At 40.9% G+C, this 22,094-nt stretch overlaps 3 protein-coding genes across 4 annotated transcripts; 1 reads left to right on the top strand and 2 right to left on the bottom strand.

Annotated features, from left to right (window-relative positions):
* Positions 1–259: 259 nt before the first annotated feature.
* slc35h1 (solute carrier family 35 member H1) lies at positions 260–13,497 on the bottom strand. Of its 2 annotated transcripts, none has more exons than XM_033629262.2 (10): positions 13,262–13,497; positions 12,655–12,864; positions 11,787–11,937; positions 11,231–11,294; positions 11,019–11,091; positions 7,356–7,524; positions 5,035–5,118; positions 4,047–4,222; positions 3,446–3,575; positions 260–2,402 (listed from the first exon to the last, which is right to left on the bottom strand). In XM_033629262.2, the coding sequence occupies exons 2-10, from the start codon at positions 12,763–12,765 to the stop codon at positions 2,260–2,262; spliced, it is 1,101 nt and encodes a 366-aa protein (XP_033485153.1). In that variant the 5' UTR covers positions 12,766–12,864; positions 13,262–13,497; the 3' UTR covers positions 260–2,259. The 2 variants fall into 2 exon arrangements, with proteins under 2 accessions (XP_033485153.1, XP_033485152.1); XM_033629261.2 differs by having other exon boundaries at positions 12,655–12,861.
* A 749-nt stretch (positions 13,498–14,246) lies between these two features.
* taf13 (TATA-box binding protein associated factor 13) lies at positions 14,247–15,117 on the top strand. Its single transcript, XM_033630256.2, has 2 exons — positions 14,247–14,386; positions 14,493–15,117. The coding sequence occupies exon 2, from the start codon at positions 14,494–14,496 to the stop codon at positions 14,866–14,868; it is 375 nt and encodes a 124-aa protein (XP_033486147.1). The 5' UTR covers positions 14,247–14,386; position 14,493; the 3' UTR covers positions 14,869–15,117.
* Positions 15,118–16,914: 1,797 nt separating this feature from the next.
* On the bottom strand, positions 16,915–20,769 carry tnnc2.2 (troponin C2, fast skeletal type, tandem duplicate 2). The gene is made up of 6 exons (XM_033630255.2): positions 20,629–20,769; positions 19,668–19,719; positions 19,124–19,267; positions 18,529–18,643; positions 18,262–18,398; positions 16,915–17,524 (listed from the first exon to the last, which is right to left on the bottom strand). The coding sequence occupies exons 1-6, from the start codon at positions 20,629–20,631 to the stop codon at positions 17,493–17,495; spliced, it is 483 nt and encodes a 160-aa protein (XP_033486146.2). The 5' UTR covers positions 20,632–20,769; the 3' UTR covers positions 16,915–17,492.
* Positions 20,770–22,094: the final 1,325 nt, after the last annotated feature.

Genomic DNA, 22,094 nt, shown 5'->3' with positions numbered 1-22,094 from the left:
TTCCATTCATCAGTGTGTGTTTCCATTATCCCAAACAGCTGTGTTGGAACGTGACCATACTCTGAGGCTACACAGGCTGGCAGGTCAACCAGGTGCAGGGTTGGCACTCATGCAGTGTATGTGTAACCTTATAGTAGTGGGCAAAACACTGGTAGTCTAATCACACACATTAGTTATTCCAGATTTATTATTTTTTCTTTTAATTTCACTTTGTATTGCAACAATGCTAAATTTTACAGAAAAAACTGTCAAAAAAAGGTTCACTTCTTAAATGGCTTTAATCTCAAGTTCTTCAGCTACATAATCACTGACTCAGTTATGATGGATTTTAAAAATAAGTCCTCTTGACTGCTGTGATGTTAACAAGGCACATCGAGGTATAGTCATATACACGTCTCTTCAAATAATAACTAGAGTGACTGGAGACCATAAAGTTTAGATTCAATAAATAGTCTTTGACCCTGCAGCTCAGTACTTGAACTAAAGGGGAATTGCGCCCATTTTCAGAATTTACACGTTATTCCTATGGTCTAAGACAGTCCAAAATTGTAAGCAAACATGAACAACCAAATCCAAAAACTAGAGTGCTAAGACTCAGTTTGTGATGTTACAGAATACAGAGCCAGGAGCTGCTCCATAGACTAGAATGAATTGGGAAAGAAAGTATGGATGACGCTGAGAGCACCCAGGGGAGTTTTAAGTATATGGATACATTTTCTGTTTCAGATCTGAGAACAATACAACAGAATAAAGCTCATTTGGGTATAAAGAAGAAAAACAAACATTCTGTGAGTCCACAAAATCAGTCTCCCATTCATTGTCTATGAAGCAGCTCAAGATTTAATACTTGATGACATCACAAATTTGAGACTTTCTTCTCTGGTTTCTGGTTTTGAGAGAGTAGCTCATGTTCGCTAATACTGATGGAACTTCTCCAGGCCATGAAAATAACACATGGGAATTCTTCATGTAGGTGATGCTCCCCTTTAAATAACTGCTATAGTTTTAGTTAGCAGCCTCTGAAGGAAATTTGATTAAAAATAATCACACTGTGACATGTCTCAATATAAAGACATACACCATAAAAAACACATTCAAAGAGCCTTTCTGTCATCAAACCTGACATTAATTAACTCTTTGGACGTAAAAATTAATCACAAATTAATTTAATGATCAATTTACAATTTCAGCAAAAAGGCCGAACATTCCGTTCATTTGCTTCACAAATGTGAGCGTTTGCTGCTTCCTTTATTTTCTGTGAAGGCCCCTGAATATCTTTGGGGTTTAGACCGTTGGTTGGACAAAACTCAAACGCAATCTGAAGACATAACCTTAGGGTTTAGGAAACTGTGATCGGCCTTTTTCATGTTTTCAGATTTTTTTTTAACCAAAAAATTATGTGATTAATGATAGTTGCTAGTTGCTGTCCTACCGAGCTCATTGATCTATCTGTATTACACTGTTATTAGCTTTGTTAACTTAGCCCACAGGAAGAGCAGCAAAGCCATCTGCAGACACAGGAATCTGGGGCTCTATATTACATCTAATATTAATCCATCCAGTTCATAAACAACAAAAAAACCATCAGAATGCTACATAATAAAAAGGAAAAGAAATAAGATAATCTGAAATGATGTTACCACTGCTCCCACTCTACATTACAGGGATACCGGGACACTTTAAACTATAGTCATTTTTTTTCAAAACCAGACACTTGTATCCTCATTAAATAGTTTCTACATTTCTCCTTCAGTTTCCCAACAGTTTATTTTGTAGGCACCCGTGCCATTTGACAAAATATTACTATTATATAAATACACATACGTACATATTAAAAAGTAAGAGGATATTCCTCCTGCGTGACAAGTATCTAGCAAAGAAAAATGACCCACTACAATTCAAGGTGTCATAGTATCCCTTTAACACCCTCTCTCTTCCCATACATCATACTTTGTTGACACTTGGATGTATTAGCTACATTTTTTAAGCTCCCCTAAGGCAAAAGATTGTAACTTGTGTCAAGTCCACAGTTAATATACAGCGAGCCAATGAGGCCCTGGCCTGGCCCGAAAACATGATTGGTGGAAGAAAAGAGCTGAAGAGGCTGCTCCCTGTTTTTGTGGCAGTGTGTCCAGAACATGACAGTTTTTGGATGCTCTAAAGCTTTGGCATCACCATCCAGTCAGTCTGTTGGAACAGTTGTAAAGGAATGAGCAGTATGAAGACAGTCTAGACTTCAGTGGCCTGTATCCTGGGATGTTAGTGTAGAGTGATTTCTTGTTCCTCATCTTCGTCATTGTATTCAGCAGCTGAATCGTCCCTTTCATCTCCCTTCTGCCGCAGTAATGGCAACTCAAGCTCTGGGCTCTTACTGTTGAGCTGCCTTAAAGACGGTCCCTTATCTGATGGAAAATATCACAAAATAGACACTGTCAACATTATTGTCTCTTATTTCCCCAGCCACGTAATCTCTTTGTTTATTGTTCCTTGAATAGAATATTTGAGCTTCATTGTGCATAAAGAATGTGCAGAGTTTGACAACAGGAGAACACTTATCTGCTGAAGAGGGAAAGTTCCTTTGTTCACCTTAAAGCTTGGGTTGGCAGTTTTATTTGGGCATCATTGGGCAAAAGTCCCATAAACTTTGAGCATGTTGTAATTCATGTGGTCTGAGCGAAAACCAGACTTCTGCATCTCCTCTTGGCTATGTTTTTGGGATTTAGAAAATCTAGCCCATGACAAGGGATCTTGCCCAATCACAGGTCATCTCAGAGAGAGGATATTCCTATTGGCTGTTCTACGAAAGCAGATGCATGTGCACATCCCTTCAGCTTGATTCAGTGGCAGAGAATCCTGCAGAGAAAGTATTCTAGCACTGGCAAAAACTGCCTACACTGCAAAGCAAACCCAAAAAAGGGAGATGGACTTACCAAAAAGATAGTCTGACACTAAACAAAACAAAACACTTGTTTGGATCGGCAAAGGAATGGAGAGAAAATGTTTCTAATACTTCATATTGTTGCTGATGTATTAATTTAGCATTCAGATGACTGGAGTCAAAGGCTCATAGCTGCAGCTTCAAGGTTATGTTAATGTAGCTAATGTTAGGTAGAGCCTCGAATCACAGTGTGTCCATGGCCTCAATCTCCTCGGAGAGGGGGCAGCAGTTCAGTGATGGACCCCCCTGTTAGTGGCCACAGCAACTCAAATTTAGCCAGCGCAAATCCCAGCCCTGGGGGACCAGACGACCCCCCCCCCCCCCCCCCCGCAGGATCAGCAAACCTTTTGTTGCTGCCATGATACAGGTTAGACCTGGCACTGTGGCTGGGTTTTTAAAAAAATATTTGATTGACTCTGGATACGCTGTCGCCAATAGAAAATATAACATAATTATATGTTTATGTAACATTGTATTATGAACAATACTAATGAAATGAATACTTACTTTTGGAATAATACGTCTTGAGTCCCACATGCAATGAAATGCCACACAGACATACAGCGAATCCCAGCCAATTAAGCATGCTCATTTTGTCTCCCATCACAGCTGCTGCCAAAAGCAGAGTACACACCTCCTGCAGGAAAACAAGACAATAAATGGAATGAAATGAAAGGGTGTATTAGATAGGTCTGAACAAGACTAGAACACTGCAACCATCCAAGACATCTGTGCTAAATACCAAACTCATAGAGGAGCACTAATCTGTTGTATTTGTGAATGTGAGAAGATGTAAACATTTTGGACAGAAGTAATAAGCATCATTTCCCAAATAACCTCTAAACCCATTCCTCTTCTTCCCAAACTCTGCATCTTGGGTCCATACTCTGAGTATGCAGCATTGAGGACATAAAGTTATAACTTTGCATGGGTGAACTCTGCCTTATTCACACAAAATGTCTGATCTCTTGCTGTTGAAAAAATGTGCCCTGGCCCTCGCTTCGGTTATTTACTTAAAGAATTACCATCCTTTTTTGCACTACTTACTCTGTGCTCTACATACACTGTAACTTTTTTTCCTCTCTTGTGGAGAAGAATTATAAAGTACCTTAAAGATCCCTGATATGGATAGCGTGAGGCTGGAGGTTCGAGAGACCAGCAGGAACTCTGAGAAGCCTAAACCATAGGCCAGTAAACCGCCGACACTCAGTGTGATGACTGAATACAGGAAAGGTGAGAGCTCCGTCACCCGGAATAACTTTTCTGAGGTACTGAGTCTCAGCCCTGAAAAGAAGACAGAGAGGAGAATTTACAGTGGTGTTTCCATCATGGGTCAATTGCATGTCATTAGTTATATCTGCACGTTTCAGGATTTTCAAATCAAATTAGAAATGACAGAGACACAGTGAAGCATCTTGCCAATGTTAGATCTTTAGCATGCAATGCCAAGCAATTGGATTGCTGACTAACTATGAGCATAATCCTATTAGCACAGTCAGGCTATGGTGTTTACACAGACTCCACCTCACACTCATAACTGCCAAAAATCACATTAAGCACATAACCACTAGATTATTGGAGTGCAGAAAAATGTAGCTGAGAAAATATTATATCTGCAGCTACTTGTTATATTGGCTATGCATCATGAAGCAAGAGTAAAGAAATATAAAAATATCTGAGAATAGGTGATAGATGGGTCTGTCTCAATACCCCTACTTAATAACACCAGGTAGTAGGAAGTCATGTCCCACCTCTGAAAAATGCCAACGTGCTTTTTACTCATCCCATATGTAATTTACACTATCCTTGAACTGCTTCAGAGTCCTTTTTTCACAGCAGACATTTTTAATCGTGACACAGCAGGAAAAGCACAGGTGTAACTGATAACATAAGACATGAACAAGCATCAAGGACTACGTTGACACTTCCTGTTTTAGGAAAATGACCTTTGGTCCATACAGAGGGGTCTGTGAAATCTTTCAATGAAAAATTCTGAAATACAATAATTAAGACTACAGATTTTAGTTTTCTGCAGTGACACGCGATGAGAGACAACAGAGTGAGGATGTCAAACCATAGCTTATGGCTTTACTAACCTTCATTATACAGGAAGAGGGGAAAGAGGCCAAGGAACATAAGAGGTTGTAGGTGGTACATAGCATCAATTGGGTTCTGAAGGCCTGGTGGAGAGTGCAACATGAAAAAGAAGATTGAAGAGGAGCAAACTGTGGTTTCGACTTTTTAAAATCAATTTCTCACAGTAAAGGCAAAACAAAAAAACACAAATTCAGATGTACCCAATAGTCATATCAGAGGATACAATATTATATATTGTCTGACCTTTCTCTAAGCTGCATGCTGAACACTGTTTTAATTGGGGTTATATTAAACATATAAAACATCTATCAATTCATTCAAGGTAAGAGGATTGCCCAGCGCATCACAAAATGACTGGACACTGTCAGTAACAGTATTGGTTGGATCGAGGTGTTTACTGAATGGCTAAAATGCCAAAATGCCGTTATACAGTCAGGTCCATAATTATTTGGACAATGATACAGTTGTCGTCATTTTGGCTCTGTACACCACCACAATGGGTTTTAAATGAAACAATGAATACCTGCTTAAAGTGCAGACTCTCAGCTTTCATTTAAGGCTTTTTTCAAAAATGTAGTATGAACCATGTAGGAATTACAACCATTTCTTCACACAGTCCCCCGACTTTAAGGGCTCATAAGTATTTGGACAAACTAACATAATCATCAATTAAACAGTCAGTTTTAATACTTGGTTGCAAATCCTTTACAGTCAATGACTGCCTGAAGTGTTGGACACATAGGCATCATCAGATGCTGGGTTTCTTCCCTGGTGATGCTCTGCCAGCCCTTTACTGTAGCCGTCTGCACTTCCTGCTTGTGTTTTGGGTGTTTTGCCCTCAGTTTTGGCTTCAGCAAGAGAAACGCATGCTCAATTGGATTCAGATCAGATGATATGACTTGGCCATTGCAGAACATTCCACTTCTTTGCCTTAAAAATGTCTTTGGTTGCTTTTGCAATATGCTTCAGGTCAATGTCCATCTGCACTGTGAAGCATCGTCCAATGAGTTTTGAAGCATTTAGTTGAATCTGAGCAGATAATGGTGCCCCAAACACTTCAGCTTTCATCCTGCTGCTCTTGCAAGCAAGACAAGACTTCACTAGAATAAATACAGAGGGTTTATCACAAGATGCAAACCATTGGTTAGCCTTAAAAATGGAAGGCCAGATTAGAGTTAGTCAAAAACCATCTAAAAAGCCTGTACAGTTGTGGAACAGCATACTATGGACAGATAAAACAAAGATCAACTACCAGAATGATGGGAAGACAAGAGAAGGAAGAAGGGAAGGAACTGCTCATGATCCAAAGCACACCACCTCATCAGTGAAGCATGGTGGAGGTACTGTTATGTCATGGCCATGTATGGCTGCCAGTGGAACTGGTTCTCTTGTATTTATTGATGATGTGACTGCTGAGAAGAGCAGCAGGATGAAAGCTGAAGTGTTTGGGGCACCATTATCTGCTCAGATTCAACCAAATGCTTCAAAACTCATTGGACGATGCTTCACAGTGCAGATGGACAATGACCTGAAGCATACTGCAAAAGCAACCAAAGACATTTTTAAGGCAAAGAAGTGGAATGTTCTGCAATAGCCAAGTCATATCATCTGACCTGAATCCAATTGAGCATGCGTTTCTCTTGCTGAAGCCAAAACTGAGGGCAAAACACCCAAAACACAAGCAGGAAGTGCAGACGGCTACAGTAAAGGGCTGGCAGAGCATCACCAGGGAAGAAACCCAGCATCTGATGATGCCTATGTGTCCAACACTTCAGGCAGTCATTGACTGTAAAGGATTTGCAACCAAGTATTAAAACTGACTGTTTAATTGATGATTATGTTAGTTTGTCCAAATACTTATGAGCCCTTAAAGTCGGGGGACTGTGTGAGGAAATGGTTGTCATTCCTACACGGTTCATACTACATTTTTGAAAAAAAGCCTTAAATGAAAGCTGAGAGTCTGCACTTTAAGCACGTATTCATTGTTTCATTTAAAACCCATTGTGGTGGTGTGCAGAGCCAAAATGACGACAACTGTATCATTGTCCAAATAATTATAGACCTGACTGTACATTCAACATATCTATACCTATTCATTTGTATTCAAAACTGCAACATTAAAATGTTTTAAAGGAACTGGTTTGTTCATCTTTTTAACTATCTCAATCAATTGCGGGTGGATTGCTGCAGGTCTGGAAAAGCAGACAGTCATATTTGAATTTCAGTGTTTATATAGCTAAAATGCCCACGAGCAAAGCATCTATAACAGGACTGCTGTACTTTTATTCATCATCAGTTTGACATGTGACTCAACACTGACCCAGCTCTGCTTTCTGCATGAGGACCTGAGTGAGGGTCCAGCGGATTCCGCCTATGAAGGATGCCAGCAGCACCATGATGAAGCCCTCCAGGTTGAACTGGGTCGACTCATATGTAAACATAAACAGACCACTGGAGATCAGCAGGACCACCAGGATCAGGAATGGGTTCTGTTTGAGTAGGAAAGAAGAGAGAGACAGTGAAAAACAGCAGGGGAAAAGAATTGTAGATGAGAAGTGATGGGAAATCGAGAGGAAAAAAAAAACAGAAAATATAAATAACAGGAAAAAAAGGTAAATACAAAAGAGCATAACAAAGAATGATGCTGATGGACAGAAATAAAGATTGCATAAAATATGAATGGAAAATTCCCAGAACATGGCAAAATAAATATTTTGGCCATGGTACTTTAAATCTGTCACTTACTATGACATACACTGCCTGGCCAAAAAAAAAGTCACCACCAAAAAAAAAAGGTCATACACTCTAATATTTCGTTGGACCGCCTTTAGCTTTGATTACGGCACGCATTCGCTGTGGCATTGTTTCGATAAGCTTCTGCAATGTCACAAGATTTATTTCCATCCAGTGTTGCATTAATTTTTCACCAAGATCTTGCATTGATGATGGTAGAGTCTGACCGCTGCGCAAAGCCTTCTCCAGCACATCCCAAAGATTCTCAATGGGGTTAAGGTCTGGACTCTGTGGTGGCCAATCCATGTGTGAAAATTATGTCTCATGCTCCCTGAACCAGTCTTTCACAATTTGAGCCCGATGAATCCTGGCATTGTCATCTTGGAATATGCCCGTGCCATCAGGGAAGAAAAAATCCATTTATGGAATAACCTGGTCATTCAGTATATTCAGGTAGTCAGCTGACCTCATTCTTTGAGCACATACTGTTGCTGAACCTAGACCTGACCAACTGCAGCAACCCCAGATCATAACACTGCCCCCACAGGCTTGTACAATAGGCACTAGGCATGATGCGCCCATCACTCTGGAACAGGGTAAATCTGGACTCATCAGACCACATGACCTTCTTCCATTGCTCCAGAGTCCAATCTTTATGCTCCCTAGCAAATTGAAGCCTTTTTTCCGGTTAGCCTCACTGATTAGTGGTTTTCTTAAGGCTACACAGCTGTTCAGTCCCAATCCCTTGAGTTCCCTTCGCATTGTGCGTGTGGAAATGCTCTTACTTTCACTATTAAACATAGCCCTGAGTTCTACTGTTGTTTTTCTTCGATTTGATCTCACCAAACGTTTAAGTGATCGCCGATCACGATCATTGAGGATTTTTTTCCGGCCACATTTCTTCCTCGAAGACGATGGGTCCCCACTATCCTTCCAGTTTTTAATAATGCGTTGGACAGTTCTTAACCCAATTTTAGTAGTTTCTGCAATCTCCTTAGAGGTCTTCTCTGCTTGATGCATGCCAATGATTTGACCCTTCTCAAACAGACTAACATCTTTTCCACGACCACGGGATGTGTCTTTCGACATGGTTGTTTAGGAAATGAGAAGCAACTCATTGCACCAGTTGGGGTTAAATAACTTGTTGCCAGCTGAAAGATAATCGCCCATGCAGTAATTATCCAATAGGAGGCTCGTACCTATTTGCTTAGTTAAATCCAGGTGGCGACATTTTTTTTTTTGGCCAGGCAGTGTATAACACACACACACACACACACACACACACACGGATCTAATATTTATATTGCCATTACAACCCTACAGAATGTTTGTGATAACAAAGAGGTTAAAGAATTACTACATATACTTGGAAGAGCAACTGATCCAAATCCTCTTACTGCAAACTTGTGGTATTCAGTGTGAGGACAGTCAATTGCATTGCTCATGTCAGAAGACTCATATTACTTAATTGGAAGCAGGCAACGATGATGATCATCATATTGAGCTGTTTTGGTGTCCCCTCCAGCACTGGTGCCTTACACAATACGCAGAGTGCATGATGCACTTGCCTGTTGTGGCGCCGCTGGAGGCTGGCATGACCGCAGTGTTTTGGGCTGGACTGAAGTGAGGAAAAAGAGATTGGAGCGTGCACAGTTGCCGTGCTTGCTATACGTAGAGTCTGCGTGGTCACAAAAACTGGGTGGTGCATAGATGACTGCAGAGGGTTCTGTGCGGACCCTCGCGGCCATTGGTGGATGACAACATTTACGTCACGCAGACCCTCAACCCCCCCAGGAACAGGTCTGGGCTTTGATGCCAATTTTACGTAGTGGACAAAAGTGGAATTACACCATTTGGGTCCATAACATGATGCTATGGGGGCAAACAAGACATTTTCCCATAGATTTACATTGTGAAAGAGACATCTGTAAATTAGTGGATACATATTTTTGAACGTCACAACATCCACATCCACAGTCTCTAGTGTGCTTGCTCTACAGATCCCACAACACACAAAATCCAGGTAATTTCATACTGCAGAAACTGAGCTTTTTTGGCTTCACATGCAACTGAACAACTTCTGTAGGAATGAACAGGGGCACGCCTTCAATACTGTATCCGGCTCTTTTTATACATCCATGGGACCCTTGCAGACATGCAGAAACTATAAATAAAATTTTAAAAAAAAGATTGTGAGTGGGCTTCATTGACGTAACGCATCCTCTGGCGACCATGTTTGCCTTTCTTTGCTGTCTTCTGATCATGACTGAGAACTGAATTTGACACTATTGACATCACCAGTTTAGCTTTTGTTAGCTTTCCATGGCTTTGTTGCTTCCTATTATAATCTAGCATTAATACAATAGGTATAACACTATGTGTAAATGTTAACTAATTAGGCAGACTACACAGCCCATATTAACAGCAGCCCAAATTACCGACTGCAGACAGAATGTACATGTTATTTTTTCAACTGTTTCCTGATTCTTGAAAGGGAAGGATTTTACAGATGCTCCATTCTTACATGAGAAAATGACTTTGTAATTGTGACTTCAAAAGGTGCTATGTAAATAACTATTATAATTATTATTTAATGCTAGCTTTCCTGTTACTCCTTTTAAATCCAGTGTTTGTATTAATTGTGGCTGTCAGCTGGAGTTCATCATTACTAAATGAGTTCTGCCACTACACCACTACTTGAAACTTTTTTGACATACATGTATTAAGTGTACTCACAGATGGAAAAGACAAAATGAGCCAAGGCACTTTTAGATAATGAGTGAGCTGTGCTTTGTTTTGATGAAGTGTGAGCGGAGTGAAGATAAAATCAATTGTATTGACCACAATGAGAACATAGCAAAGCTTTAGGCACGTTGCCTGACCACTTACTTTCACTACTGCCTATGCAGACAGTTTATCTGATTTAAAATGTCACTTCCTCTGTTACAGCGCAAGGTGCTTACCTTTCTGTTCTTCTTTTGTATCACTTCTTTTATTAACTCCAGAAAACAGAGCAAAAGCTTTTCCTCTTGCATGCACATATAGCCTGCATGCCAACCGCACCGTATTCTATAATGCTGCCAGTATGACAAGGGAACATGAATCAGGTAGAAACTATTCTATAATTCAGCAATGCCATAATTGTTTCTTCCATGCTACTTTAAAGATTGATTTAATTTGGACATTTTGTGGTTGAAATATTATTTCTACACGTGTTTAAAGTTGGGGGAAAAAAAAAAAGGTCACTCACCGGCTCCTCTAGTTTAAAGGCCAGGGAGAAAAACAGGATAAAGAGCACTGCTGAAGACTTGGTCATGGTATACCTTGAATGACACAAAATAAGAGTCACACAAAAGAATAGAACAATCCAATTACTGGGTAAATACAATACTGCTAACCTGAATTTTGTAAATACATATTTGTGGTATCTTCTATGAAAAGAAGGAAAGGCAACAAACTTACAAGCTAATGGTGATGAAGAGGAAGCTCCAATTGGAAAGTCCAATATCCAGTGCTGTGGCTAAAGCTGGGTAATAAGGACAGAGTTTTGGACTTTTAGAAGACAAACACCTTGCAATAAATTATGTTTTTGTATGGCTATGTTGCAACTATCAATTGTTAGTAAGAAGGTAGTTAATCAAGAGATGCTTTTTAATAGTTCATATTTAAATGAGTAGCAGTGAAACTTACAAATTATAGGCTTAAAGCTAGAGAGCTACATGGGATATTTTAATGTGTCTGTCACTGATTAAAGACAAACAGATAACGGGTAATCCTATCTAAAGTGTCCGCACAATGAAAAAACAACACTCCTCTCACCCATCTTAAATTATACCCCTAAGTGTGATGTAATGTCTGTATCAGTATGGACTTTAGTCAAAGTACTCCTCACTGAGAGCTTTGTCAGTCAGTGAACATGATAAGAGCTGACCATCAGCCCCTTTTCTAATTCTCTCTTTTCTGAACACTTTGTGTTGCTGTCTGAACAGTGAGGTAAAAGTCTCCACTAAAATCTCACCTGTGGGAGCCACTTTATAAATGTAATCTGTCCAGCTCAGAACAATGCGGGGCTTCCCTGTCCACCACTGCATGGCCCGTCGCGTCAGAGTCGACAGGCAGAAGATGATGGTGAGGTGAACTAATGTCATGAAGAGGGGATAGTGGAAGCCCTGAAAGAGAAACAGACAGGGTGATCTAGGTTGGCCTAGTGGAAGTAGATTGTGTCTCAGGGTTTTCTCAGGGCCCTGAACCCTGTGACACTAGGAGATGACCTACTTCAATCATGTCCAGAGTTCAGCCTAGGGGCCAACTGTGACCCACAGACTGACTTTAAACAGCCCACGGCTTTTGTTTTAAAATATACTATATGAATAACACAATATTAGTTAATCAAGCAAGATCACTTTGCATATTCTTTTCATTCACCTCACAATATCAGGACTATCATAATGTTTGTAGACATGCACCAAGTAGGAACTATGCTGGTGGACCTAATGTGTTTTCATAGACAGTAACAGAAACAAACAAACAGTTACCAAACACCAGATATATCCTGCTTAACAGTAGACATGACCACAGCACAGAAGAGTAATGTCAAGAGCGAGTGCTGCTACTTTCAGGAGCAGTGGAAAGTTGAATACTTTTTCACTTAAAGATGAAACAGCTGCATTTGTGTCATTTGGATGTGATTTCTTTTGATGATGTGAGAAACAGCTGACCCCCTGGTATTTACACATTATCTGATCCGGCCCAACTGAAAAACAGGTTTAAACACCCCTGGCCTATGTAAGACCTCCTCCAAGACATTATATCGGTTAGCCACATTTGATTTCCATTAATCATCCAAAAGAAATACCCCACGGTGCTTTATGAACTCCTTCACTTACCTTCATCAGCCATTTGTTATAAAAGGTGATGCCTATAGAGAAGACATAATAAAGGAGAACTAATCCAACAGTGCGAAGCCCCCGGCAAAAGAACTGGACAGGGAACGCCATCCAGGGCTGCCAGGATCAGCGGTAGAGAAAGGACTGCTTTTGTAAAACAACCATCACCAAAGTGAATCTGCATCCTTTCCTGACACCCATTGCGAACTGCTTTCAGAGAGGGAGAGACACCGTGAGGAAGAGGAGAAAGGGGGAAGATGGAGAGAGGGAAACAGCGTTAGTGTTTGGCTAAACCTGTACAGTAGTGTTACAGCTGATCAAGTGGCTAGAAAGTTAGTTATCAAAGTTATATACACGCCTGCTGCAATGTTAGCCCAATGGCAACATTAGTGTTAGCTCGAGTTTGACAACCACCATCTGCTAACGTTAAGTAAACTTAAACAACGTTAGCTAACTGTTAAGCCACCATTAAGGTACCCAATGTTGGCCACAGTTAGCTTACAAATTATTAAACAGGAACTGAATTAGTTTATTATCATTAATTAAACAGCCTTGGCCAATATTAGCTGATAAACTGACCAGTACGTGAGGTAACGGTTGCACTTACCAGATGGTTGTTGTGCTAAGTTTGACAGGTCCCATTGTCTACAAATAACGTTATAACCCGTGAGTTTACATATGCTTGCTATGTAAAGCGGAGTTGTATTGTTGATACGGGTTAAATAATGGCTGCTAACTGTATTAAAAATGAATAAGCCTTTACTTCTTGACCCCCAAAGTCTTCTCTGTTAGGCTGACAGTATCACTTGCTTTCTGCAAATAGTTAAAGTGCGCCCCTCATGGTTTCCGCCGGTAGAGAATTTGCGTATCTTTGATTAGTAAAGGAATGACCCGCCCTACTCTGCCTTACTCTGCCTCTGGTTGGCCATCCCATTCCTCTTGTCTAAATCTAACCAATCAAACCAACGAAAGGAAGGCGTACTAACCAATCAGAGGGAGAGTAGGACGGGTCATCCTTTCACTATCCTGAGAAACGTGTCATTCTCTGGCGACACCAACACGCTGAACTCCATTGATGAATCTCTCGATTCTTAGTGGCGATGCATATTTCGCCAATTCAGATCACTTGTAATGAAAGCTAAGACATTGGTCGAAGCATCGTGAACCATTCTTTTATTCGGCATCCACACTGCCCACACAGAAGTGGCATGATTTAATACATTACGACTTTTCTGTGTTGGTTGGTATCGCTTTCTACCGTCCCCGTGGCGTTTTTCCACTAATATAATACACACAAAGCGCAAAAAATTCTAGTAAATGCAGTTTATACACACGCGGATTTAGCTAGCGTAATAACAATTTAGATAGTTGGTGATCCACAGAGACACGAGTGTTTTAAATTGTCTTATTTTTAAACTGAGTTTGGCCCTATATGTCTCCAAACATGGCAGCACGTATCAACAGCAAAGGAACAACAATGCAATATGCCATGAAAGAGACCAACCGCTAGTCATGACAGTGTATATGGCTGTGTCATGTGCACACTTTGTGATACAACATTATTCTGAGATTACTCAGAGGGTAACAGTGCTGGAGAAAAATAACCACAGGGGGGCAGTATTTTCTACAACAAACGTTTGTTCCCCTCACATCACTTCCATGGTCGAGGAAACTCAGGCGGAAGTCAACAGAGAACAGCCTGTTGTGTTGTGTTACTGTGCGGAGCTACAAGGTAATCTTTTCTCTGCTATGCTCTAATTACGTATTATGTGTAACTTAACAGTATAACAAATTAAAGTTTATTTATGTAACTGTCCTATCCATGTATATTTGAGCAGAATGGCGGATGAGGACGAGGAGCCTGGCTTCGATGAGGAGTTGGAGGACGGGTCCAGCGGAGTGGATGTCGGCCACGGGAAGAGAAAGAGGCTTTTCTCCAAGGAGCTCCGGTGCATGATGTACGGATTTGGAGATGACCAGAACCCGTATACGGAGTCTGTGGACATTCTGGAGGACCTGGTGATCGAGTTTATCACGGAAATGACACACAAAGCCATGTCAATCGGACGCCAGGGCCGTGTCCAGGTGGAGGACATCGTTTTCCTCATCCGGAAGGACCCCAGGAAGTTCGCCAGAGTCAAAGACCTACTGACCATGAACGAAGAGCTGAAGAGAGCCCGGAAAGCTTTCGACGAAGCAAATTATGGCTCATAACCACATTTTTAACCTATATCTGTAGTAGTTTTCCATTTCATTTTAATTGCTGTTTAATTGAATTGTTAATTCTCAGACGTGTGTTCTTGAGGAGTTTGTTCAGATGTGACTTGCTGTCCCAAGTCTGTTTTTTGCGACGTGCTGTTTATTATTTTATATAGTGGTATGGCAGTGTCAGCGTGTTGTGCACAACCCTGATGTCATGCTGTCTGGGACTGTCTCAATAAAGAAACTTACATATTTGTTAAATATGCCCAGTCATAAGTGTTAATTTTAATGCCAGAATACCGAGACTGTTAAGAACATCTGGACAGTGACATTTATTACTCAACATCACAAGCACAAATTAACACAAACACAGGCTGCAAAATTGCATTATCATACTGCACTCACGGTTGGATAACGGCCAACTCACTTTTAGTTGCATCACCTAACCTCAGCTCTCAAAATTTTACATGTACCCCAGAAAGTGTGCAGCCAGTGTCTACCTCAGTTTAGCACAGTGTTATAGGCTGTAATGATAACTAAGGTTGTAGCCATAATTCAACTGACTGAAAATGAATTGCCAACTATTTTGATCATTTTTAGTGTATTTTATTATATGAACATCACAGTACCATTCAAATTGTACATTGATGCACAAGAACCAGATGAGCTGTGTTTAGTCTTGGTAGTGAAATGCTTATTTGCAACATCTGTCCACAGGAGGCTTTCTAAAAGTTAAAATAGTTGATGCAGAACAACCACAGCTCCTACCAGCATAGTCTTGGCAAGGTGCTGCCAACATCAGTAAGTTAAAACTTGTAGAAAACGATATCTGCACACTTAAATCTGTTCAGTGTTTCACTTTCTTCTGAGCTTTTGGTCTGTCAGAGCTTCACCAGAGCATACATGAATCAACAATGGACAGGCAGGTAAAAGCTTTAACCACCAGGGTTGTGCACAGGTGGGTTGCATACTGCCAGTGATTAGACTGGGATTGGTTTCATTTACCTGCCTGTCCATTGAAGTGAAGTGTAAGAAAGTTTTGTGTAATGCAATGCAACACTTGCCTTGTGTTGAGGCCTGTATGTTGACTCTGCTGGTGTGTTGATGTCTTCCAACAAATTCATTACGCAGAGATGGAGCATGACCATAGAGACATTTAAAAATAAGCTTTGGGTTAAAATAGTTCATGAAGCTTTTGAAGCTGAACATATTGTATTTTTTCAAGATGTGGCAGTGCTCTTTTTTGTCCATAATTTTTATTGTCTGGTCATACAATCATATGATAGGTTTTATAGTTGATTCAAAGGCTTGTGACCAGGTGCAGCATGATATGATAGATGTGAGATTATCACGGCATGCACATAAAGCTGGGCTGTACTGACGGGCAAACATTGTCTGACAAGTCTGAAGCAGTTAAGATTTGCATTAACTTTTTTGATTAATTTTTAAAAAAATAAAAAAAGGCTAAACTTTCTAGTTCCAGCTTTTTCAGTGTAAATTCTTGCTGTTTAGTCTGCTATAATTGCAAACATAATTTGGAGGTTTCGAGAGTTAGACAAAGCAGGACAGTTAAAGGTGTCACACTTTGACTATGGAAAAGTGACGAAATATTTTACTATTTTCTGACATTTTATAGACAATATGATTCATTGATTAATCTGAAAAACAATCTGCTTAACATTTGATACTGAAAATAGCCATTAGTTGCAGATCTTACAGTAACATTGGAAATTATTTGTGAAAGCAGATTGTACTATTTGTGCTGAGAATTTCACATGCTTAAACCCTTATTAAACTACATGATGACATTGTTAAACCACAGTCAGGGACCTAGCCAGGGCCTTACAAAAATACAAACACAAACAAAAAATAAAAAAGTGTGATAAAATAAAATATTTGTGGTAGAATTTTCTGTGTTGTCTCTATCAACCCCTAAAATACACATCACCTTATGACAGCAGATACCCAAATCAACACCTTAAAAGTCCACAGTATGTTCAGCACAAGATGTAGTGATAAAGACCAAACTGGCTGTGGTTCAAACAAAATGGACAAAAAGAAGAAATAAACAGATTTTATTAATATTCCTCAAAACAAAATTTTTACACAGACCTTAAATATGACAGACCAACTACAAGTGAGCATGTCTTAATTCATTTATTCTGTTCAAGCAAATTACTTCTTTGTACAGTAGTGGTTGAATGAATTGGTCTAAGCAGCAGGTAACAGGCTGCCAATCTATCTAGACTACATCTAGATCAGAGCTGTACCAACAGGAGGGGGCTCAACGCTTGTTAACGCAACTAAAAAGGTGTGTGCAGTGAATTTCCCCATTGCAGCCTTGCCGTCCTGTCACGGGGTACAGCGTCAGCGCAGCATCCATGGGCTGTGTGCATACACAAGCGGGCTGGGGAAGAGTGTAGCCCCTCCGCCCAAGCGACCCCTGCCGGGTGCCCTAGCTGTCTGTTGAGGTTGGCTATAAGGATGGAGAAGAGAGGCAGTAAACCAGGTGGACAGGAGGGGGAGAAGGAGTATGTGTGTGGGAGGGGGGATTTGAGTGGGTCAGTGGGTGTCAGATGTGTTCAGAATGAGGGCTCTAAGGGAGGAGGAGGAATGTCCATTGAGTCTTTCTGGTTTTACTGCACATTCTCCATCATCTTGAGGAATTCTGGAAAAGAGAAGAGAGATGGGATGGTGTTACTGAGATGGGAAGTTTCAGTTACCATGATCATCATCATCAGTGATACCTCAACAAACTGCAAATGTAGGCTACTGTATCCTATGTCACATGAGTGATTCAACTAAAAATCGTCTTTTCTTTTTCAAGGTTGTGTCATTTGAGACAAGTGGAGGCTGAAAACTACTTTTTAATTCACAAAAAACAATCAAACAGGCAACGTTAAACGTCACAAGTATAGGCCTATCATGTATTGGATTATTGAATGGGCCTACTGGTCACAGGCACAGGGACCCAAAGTGTCAGTGGCCCCTCTGATTGATATGTACCGAAGAGACACAAAAAGTCCACAAAAAATGCAAGGGAACTGCTAAGAGACACAAATGTACTACAAAGAGGAGCAAAACAATCACAAGGAGACAGAAAAAAGTCTGTGTGATTCTCTCCTATGTAGGAGAGTTAGAGGGGCCTATTGCATATCTGTGCCCAGGGGCCCATTATCTCATAATCACAACAGAAATACAGAAAATATGCTGCCAAAAATATCTAAAAAAATAAAATAAAATAAAAGATTTTAAAAATGTAATTTTAAATTACTATGGATTCTTTAGTGTGCCACAAACACACTCAAAGTCCTTTATTGGGATTGTTAATAACTGGAAAAGTGACGTTTTTACATTGACCCAACACGTCCCTCGTCGTTATCATCATCACCATCATGCACGTACCGTCAAAGTCCAGCATGCCATCGGCGTTTTTGTCTCCATCCTTCATCAGCTCATCAATCTCATCCTCTGTGATGGGCTCGCCGGAGCTGCGGATGATGAGGGCGAACTCCTCTCTGTCGATGTAGCCGTCGCCGTTCCTGCGCAAAACACAGAAGAGCATGGGAATGTAAACATAAACAAATAATTATATGAGAAAATAAAGATGCAGCTTTCAGAGGATGAGTATAGCATAGCCTACTAAGTGAACCTCGAACAGTGTAAACGTACTTGTCGAACACACGGAAGCACTCTGCCAACTCTTCCTCGCTCTTGCCGGCCTGGTCCTCCTTTAGCAGCCTCACCATCATGACCAAGAACTCCTCGAAGTCGATGGTACCGCTACCTGAGAGTAATAATGAAGCAACATAACTGATTAACAATGGTCAGCCCGAACAGAGGTCAAGTGTCCTGGTGGGACAGTGCGCTCGTCTTTGCGCACAATTTTACGCATGAATTACACCAAAAGATAAATCGGAATTAAGTGACCCCCGATCCGTAACATGTTATGATTATGAAATAATAAATCAAAGCAAAACTAAGAAAAAAGTTGTGTGTTTAGAGAACAAAAATAACGACGCTGGTTGGGTATATAGGATCAATACTCTCTCTCTTTGCGCATCTGCGCTCAAACTTAACCAACGCATAATTACAGTTTTGGTTCCAAATCATGCTAAAGTTACTTGGTTTATTTGAGCTGATGTGAAATAGCTATAAAGTGTCTGAGTCATGTATTGCTTGTGCGTAAAAACACTCATTGCGCACAATGTGCTCGACAGGCCTACTGTGTTGCTACCAGAGACAAACTGTATTATCCGTCGCTCACCGTCCTCATCGACCTCCTCGATGATCTCATCCAACTCCTCTCTTGTCGGGTTCTGGCCCAGCATCCTCATCACGGTACCCAACTCCTTGGTGCTGATATCACCGCCACCGTCGGTGTCAAACATGTCAAAGGCGGCCTTGAACTCTGGAGAAATCAGAGTTGACAGATCGTGGCTCGTTACTCAAAAAGTGGCCTCATTTCTCTGCATTACCTACTAGACGGTTCCTAAAAAACTACATAAAATAACCCCCCATATTTTTCTACAGAATGTAAAACAAATAAAATTTACCTCTGTGTGAATAACTTAAGTAACACCTTCTACCACCACTGTGGCACTATGCCAATCATCCCTTTGATCGTTAAAATCTAAGTAACACTGGGGGTTGATTTCACAAAGAGGATCTGAAATTGTCTGCTTGTTCTGTAGGAGCTCATTCTATATTCTATATTCATTCTAATATATTTCTTTCATATGATTAGTTACTCGTTCCTTTGCAAAGTAACGCCATTGCTAAAGTAACGCGTCACTGTAGCCTGTACTTACCAGCCAGCATTTCCTCGCTCAGGTAGGAGCGGGCCTCTTGTTGCGCGTCAGTCTGGAAGAAAACAGTGGCCACTGTGTCACTTCATCATTCAATACAGGCTTGATTCATCATTCCAGTGAAAACCCTGGATATTGCGTTTATAGTCTCAAATTCATAGTGTCACATAATGGCGACACTAACATTTTTTAATTTCATAAAGGCTGTCCGTTTGATACATAAACAAATATATTACTAACAACACTGTAAATGTTTAAGTTATCATTTTGAAATTCAACGCGTAAAAATGCCATTACGCGCAGAACAGATGATACTATCAGGACTATTACAGGAATATTCTAGAATTTGTTTTTATTGACGTTACTGTGTGATTAATGCTGGTGATGATAACATGCTGTCATAAGTCATGTGTTGCAGGATATAGTTGCTGCGTCTCAAACGGATTCTTGAGTTTGGTGCAAATGAGTCCGGCTATTTCAGGCTCAACACATTAAGCTCGCTGTATATGGCCTGCAGACATCTAATCCTCGGGAATCTGTCGCCTAAGCAGAATCCGCACCTTCCCAGCTGACACCCACACAGCTCCTCATCTTAACTTTCTACCATCAGTACAATTTGCAACAGATACCTGACTAAAATAGAAATCTTGTTGCAATCATTATGAATTCCACTAAAATCAACTAAAAAATATCACACGTTTACTCTACGAATTAATTGTTCAGAAAATAAGAGTCAAATTTAGCCATTTGAAAATAAATCAACAGATAAACATTTAAATCAAGAGAAGGAAACATGCCCCTCAACAATGCGCCTATTGATTTTTAGACTTTGACATGCCTTTATTACTCAATTAACTCCTGATTCACATGCTCTCTTTATTATGGGTTAATAACTAATGGCCTGTTGAGCGACCAACTTGGAATAGTTCAGCGGGTCATTTTGCGGCAATTGCTTTGGTCTTACCATGTTTGTGGATTAGCTTTTCCCCCCCAAATATCCAAGGAAAAACAGACAAGCCCAAAGGAGTGGTGAATCCGTGTGCACCCCAACAGAGACACTAGACGTCAAGTGAAGATTCAGACACACTTTAAACGGGACAGCCAGGTCCCGCCCCCTGCCTCTCACAGGCCTCCAGATTTAGTATCCTGAACTTTTAGGGTTCTGGGGCCACGGCAAGCCAATCACACTTTGGAGAGGAAAAGCTCTTGTTTCTCTAGGGTTAAGAATGTAAAAGAGGTAAAGCTGGAGTTTTTGTGATTCACGTCAAGGTAGGGAAATCTACAGGAAAGAATGGAGATGCAAAGTTAATAATGCTAGGTGTGGGGGATAATGCAAAGATAAACATATTCAGAATATTTCACTGTCATCTGATTTGTCAGAACTGAGAGGAACAGGGGTAGGATGTGAGGAAGTGGAGGAACTGTGACACTCTGCAAAGGATTCACAATGAAAAGCAAAACACACTTGAAGAAAAATCCAGTTAATGCACAAGGTTACTCCCTATATGACCCCGTAGCAGCTGTCAGTGGCAATCTCCCAAAATAACTAAAATGTAACCAAAATCAGTGAAGAAATAATCAAACTAGCACTGATGAGCTGCACGATCGGCCTTGTAAATAGAAGACAGTGGATGGGGAGCCTGTGATTTTAAAGTAGGTTATGGGTTTTGTGATGATGGCGTTTCAATCTGGGCGTGAAACTCAAAACCAAGAGAAAAATGCCTTGGAGCTGGACCCTCATCTCACCCAACCCCCCCACTCTGCCTCCACCCACTATAGCCGCGAATAGTAGGCAGATTTTAGGCTGAGATGGGGACAGGGACACAGGGCAGGCACCCACTCATCCCGCTGCCACATTGCCTGATAAACACAACCTGATGCTCCTTAAATGGTGGGTGGTTCCTGAAGGGAGGGCCTGAGGTGGACGACAGGAGAGGAGGATAGGATGCTGAGGAGGGGAGCAGCCATGAAGAAAGGGGAGGGATGTCGTTTTTGAAAAGTGGTGGGGGGCTAGCGGGCTATATACCCAGAGGGAGAGCTGTGTTTAGCAAAGGGAGATTGAACTCATCTGTTCTGTGACTGCGTCGAGCCTTTAGTGCTGGCCGGCTGCTCGGCCTTCATCTCTCACACTGGGACCACTACACGAAGACCAGTGACAGTTATGACAGATTTAGGCAGAAAACAAATTGGAAGAGATCACTTTAAACTAGATAAGTGAAAACTTTCTGAGATATGACAGCGTTGAATGAGACAGGGAGGTTGGTTTTCGGCACTAACTATGCAAATAGAGGTTGTTCAAAATGCAGCACGGAGGCTATTTGGAAGTTGGGACTGAAATAGGGAGATACAACCAGTTCTAGTTGGGCAAAAAAGTGTAGGAGTGCGTGTGTAATGGTAGGATGTTGGTGGTATAGAAAGTGCATGTGCTTG

This window comes from Epinephelus lanceolatus, chromosome 8 (assembly GCF_041903045.1).
Source record: "Epinephelus lanceolatus isolate andai-2023 chromosome 8, ASM4190304v1, whole genome shotgun sequence".
In the NCBI taxonomy this organism is placed as follows: domain Eukaryota; kingdom Metazoa; phylum Chordata; class Actinopteri; order Perciformes; family Serranidae; genus Epinephelus; species Epinephelus lanceolatus.
Note: the sequence above shows the minus strand (reverse complement) of the source record. Positions and strands in the feature narration are given on the sequence as shown.

What these genes read in the sequence shown, in the direction of transcription:
- tnnc2.2 (XM_033630255.2), bottom strand. An exon ending in TGCTTCCGTGTGTTCGACAA is followed by an intron (nt 18,399 to 18,528) that starts GTACGTTTACAC and finishes TGTTTTGCGCAG; the next exon opens with GAACGGCGACGGCTACATCG. An exon ending in TGGCATGCTGGACTTTGACG is followed by an intron (nt 17,525 to 18,261) that starts GTACGTGCATGA and finishes TCTCTTTTCCAG; the next exon opens with AATTCCTCAAGATGATGGAG.
- slc35h1 (XM_033629262.2), bottom strand. Translation starts at nt 12,765, where the DNA reads ATGGCGTTCCCTGTCCAGTTCTTTTGCCGGGGGCTTCGCACTGTTGGA. An exon ending in CCTTTAAACTAGAGGAGCCG is followed by an intron (nt 7,525 to 11,018) that starts GTGAGTGACCTT and finishes CTACTCAAACAG; the next exon opens with AACCCATTCCTGATCCTGGT. An exon ending in CCATATCAGGGATCTTTAAG is followed by an intron (nt 3,576 to 4,046) that starts GTACTTTATAAT and finishes GTTTTCCTGCAG; the next exon opens with GAGGTGTGTACTCTGCTTTT.
- taf13 (XM_033630256.2), top strand. Translation starts at nt 14,494, where the DNA reads ATGGCGGATGAGGACGAGGAGCCTGGCTTCGATGAGGAGTTGGAGGAC.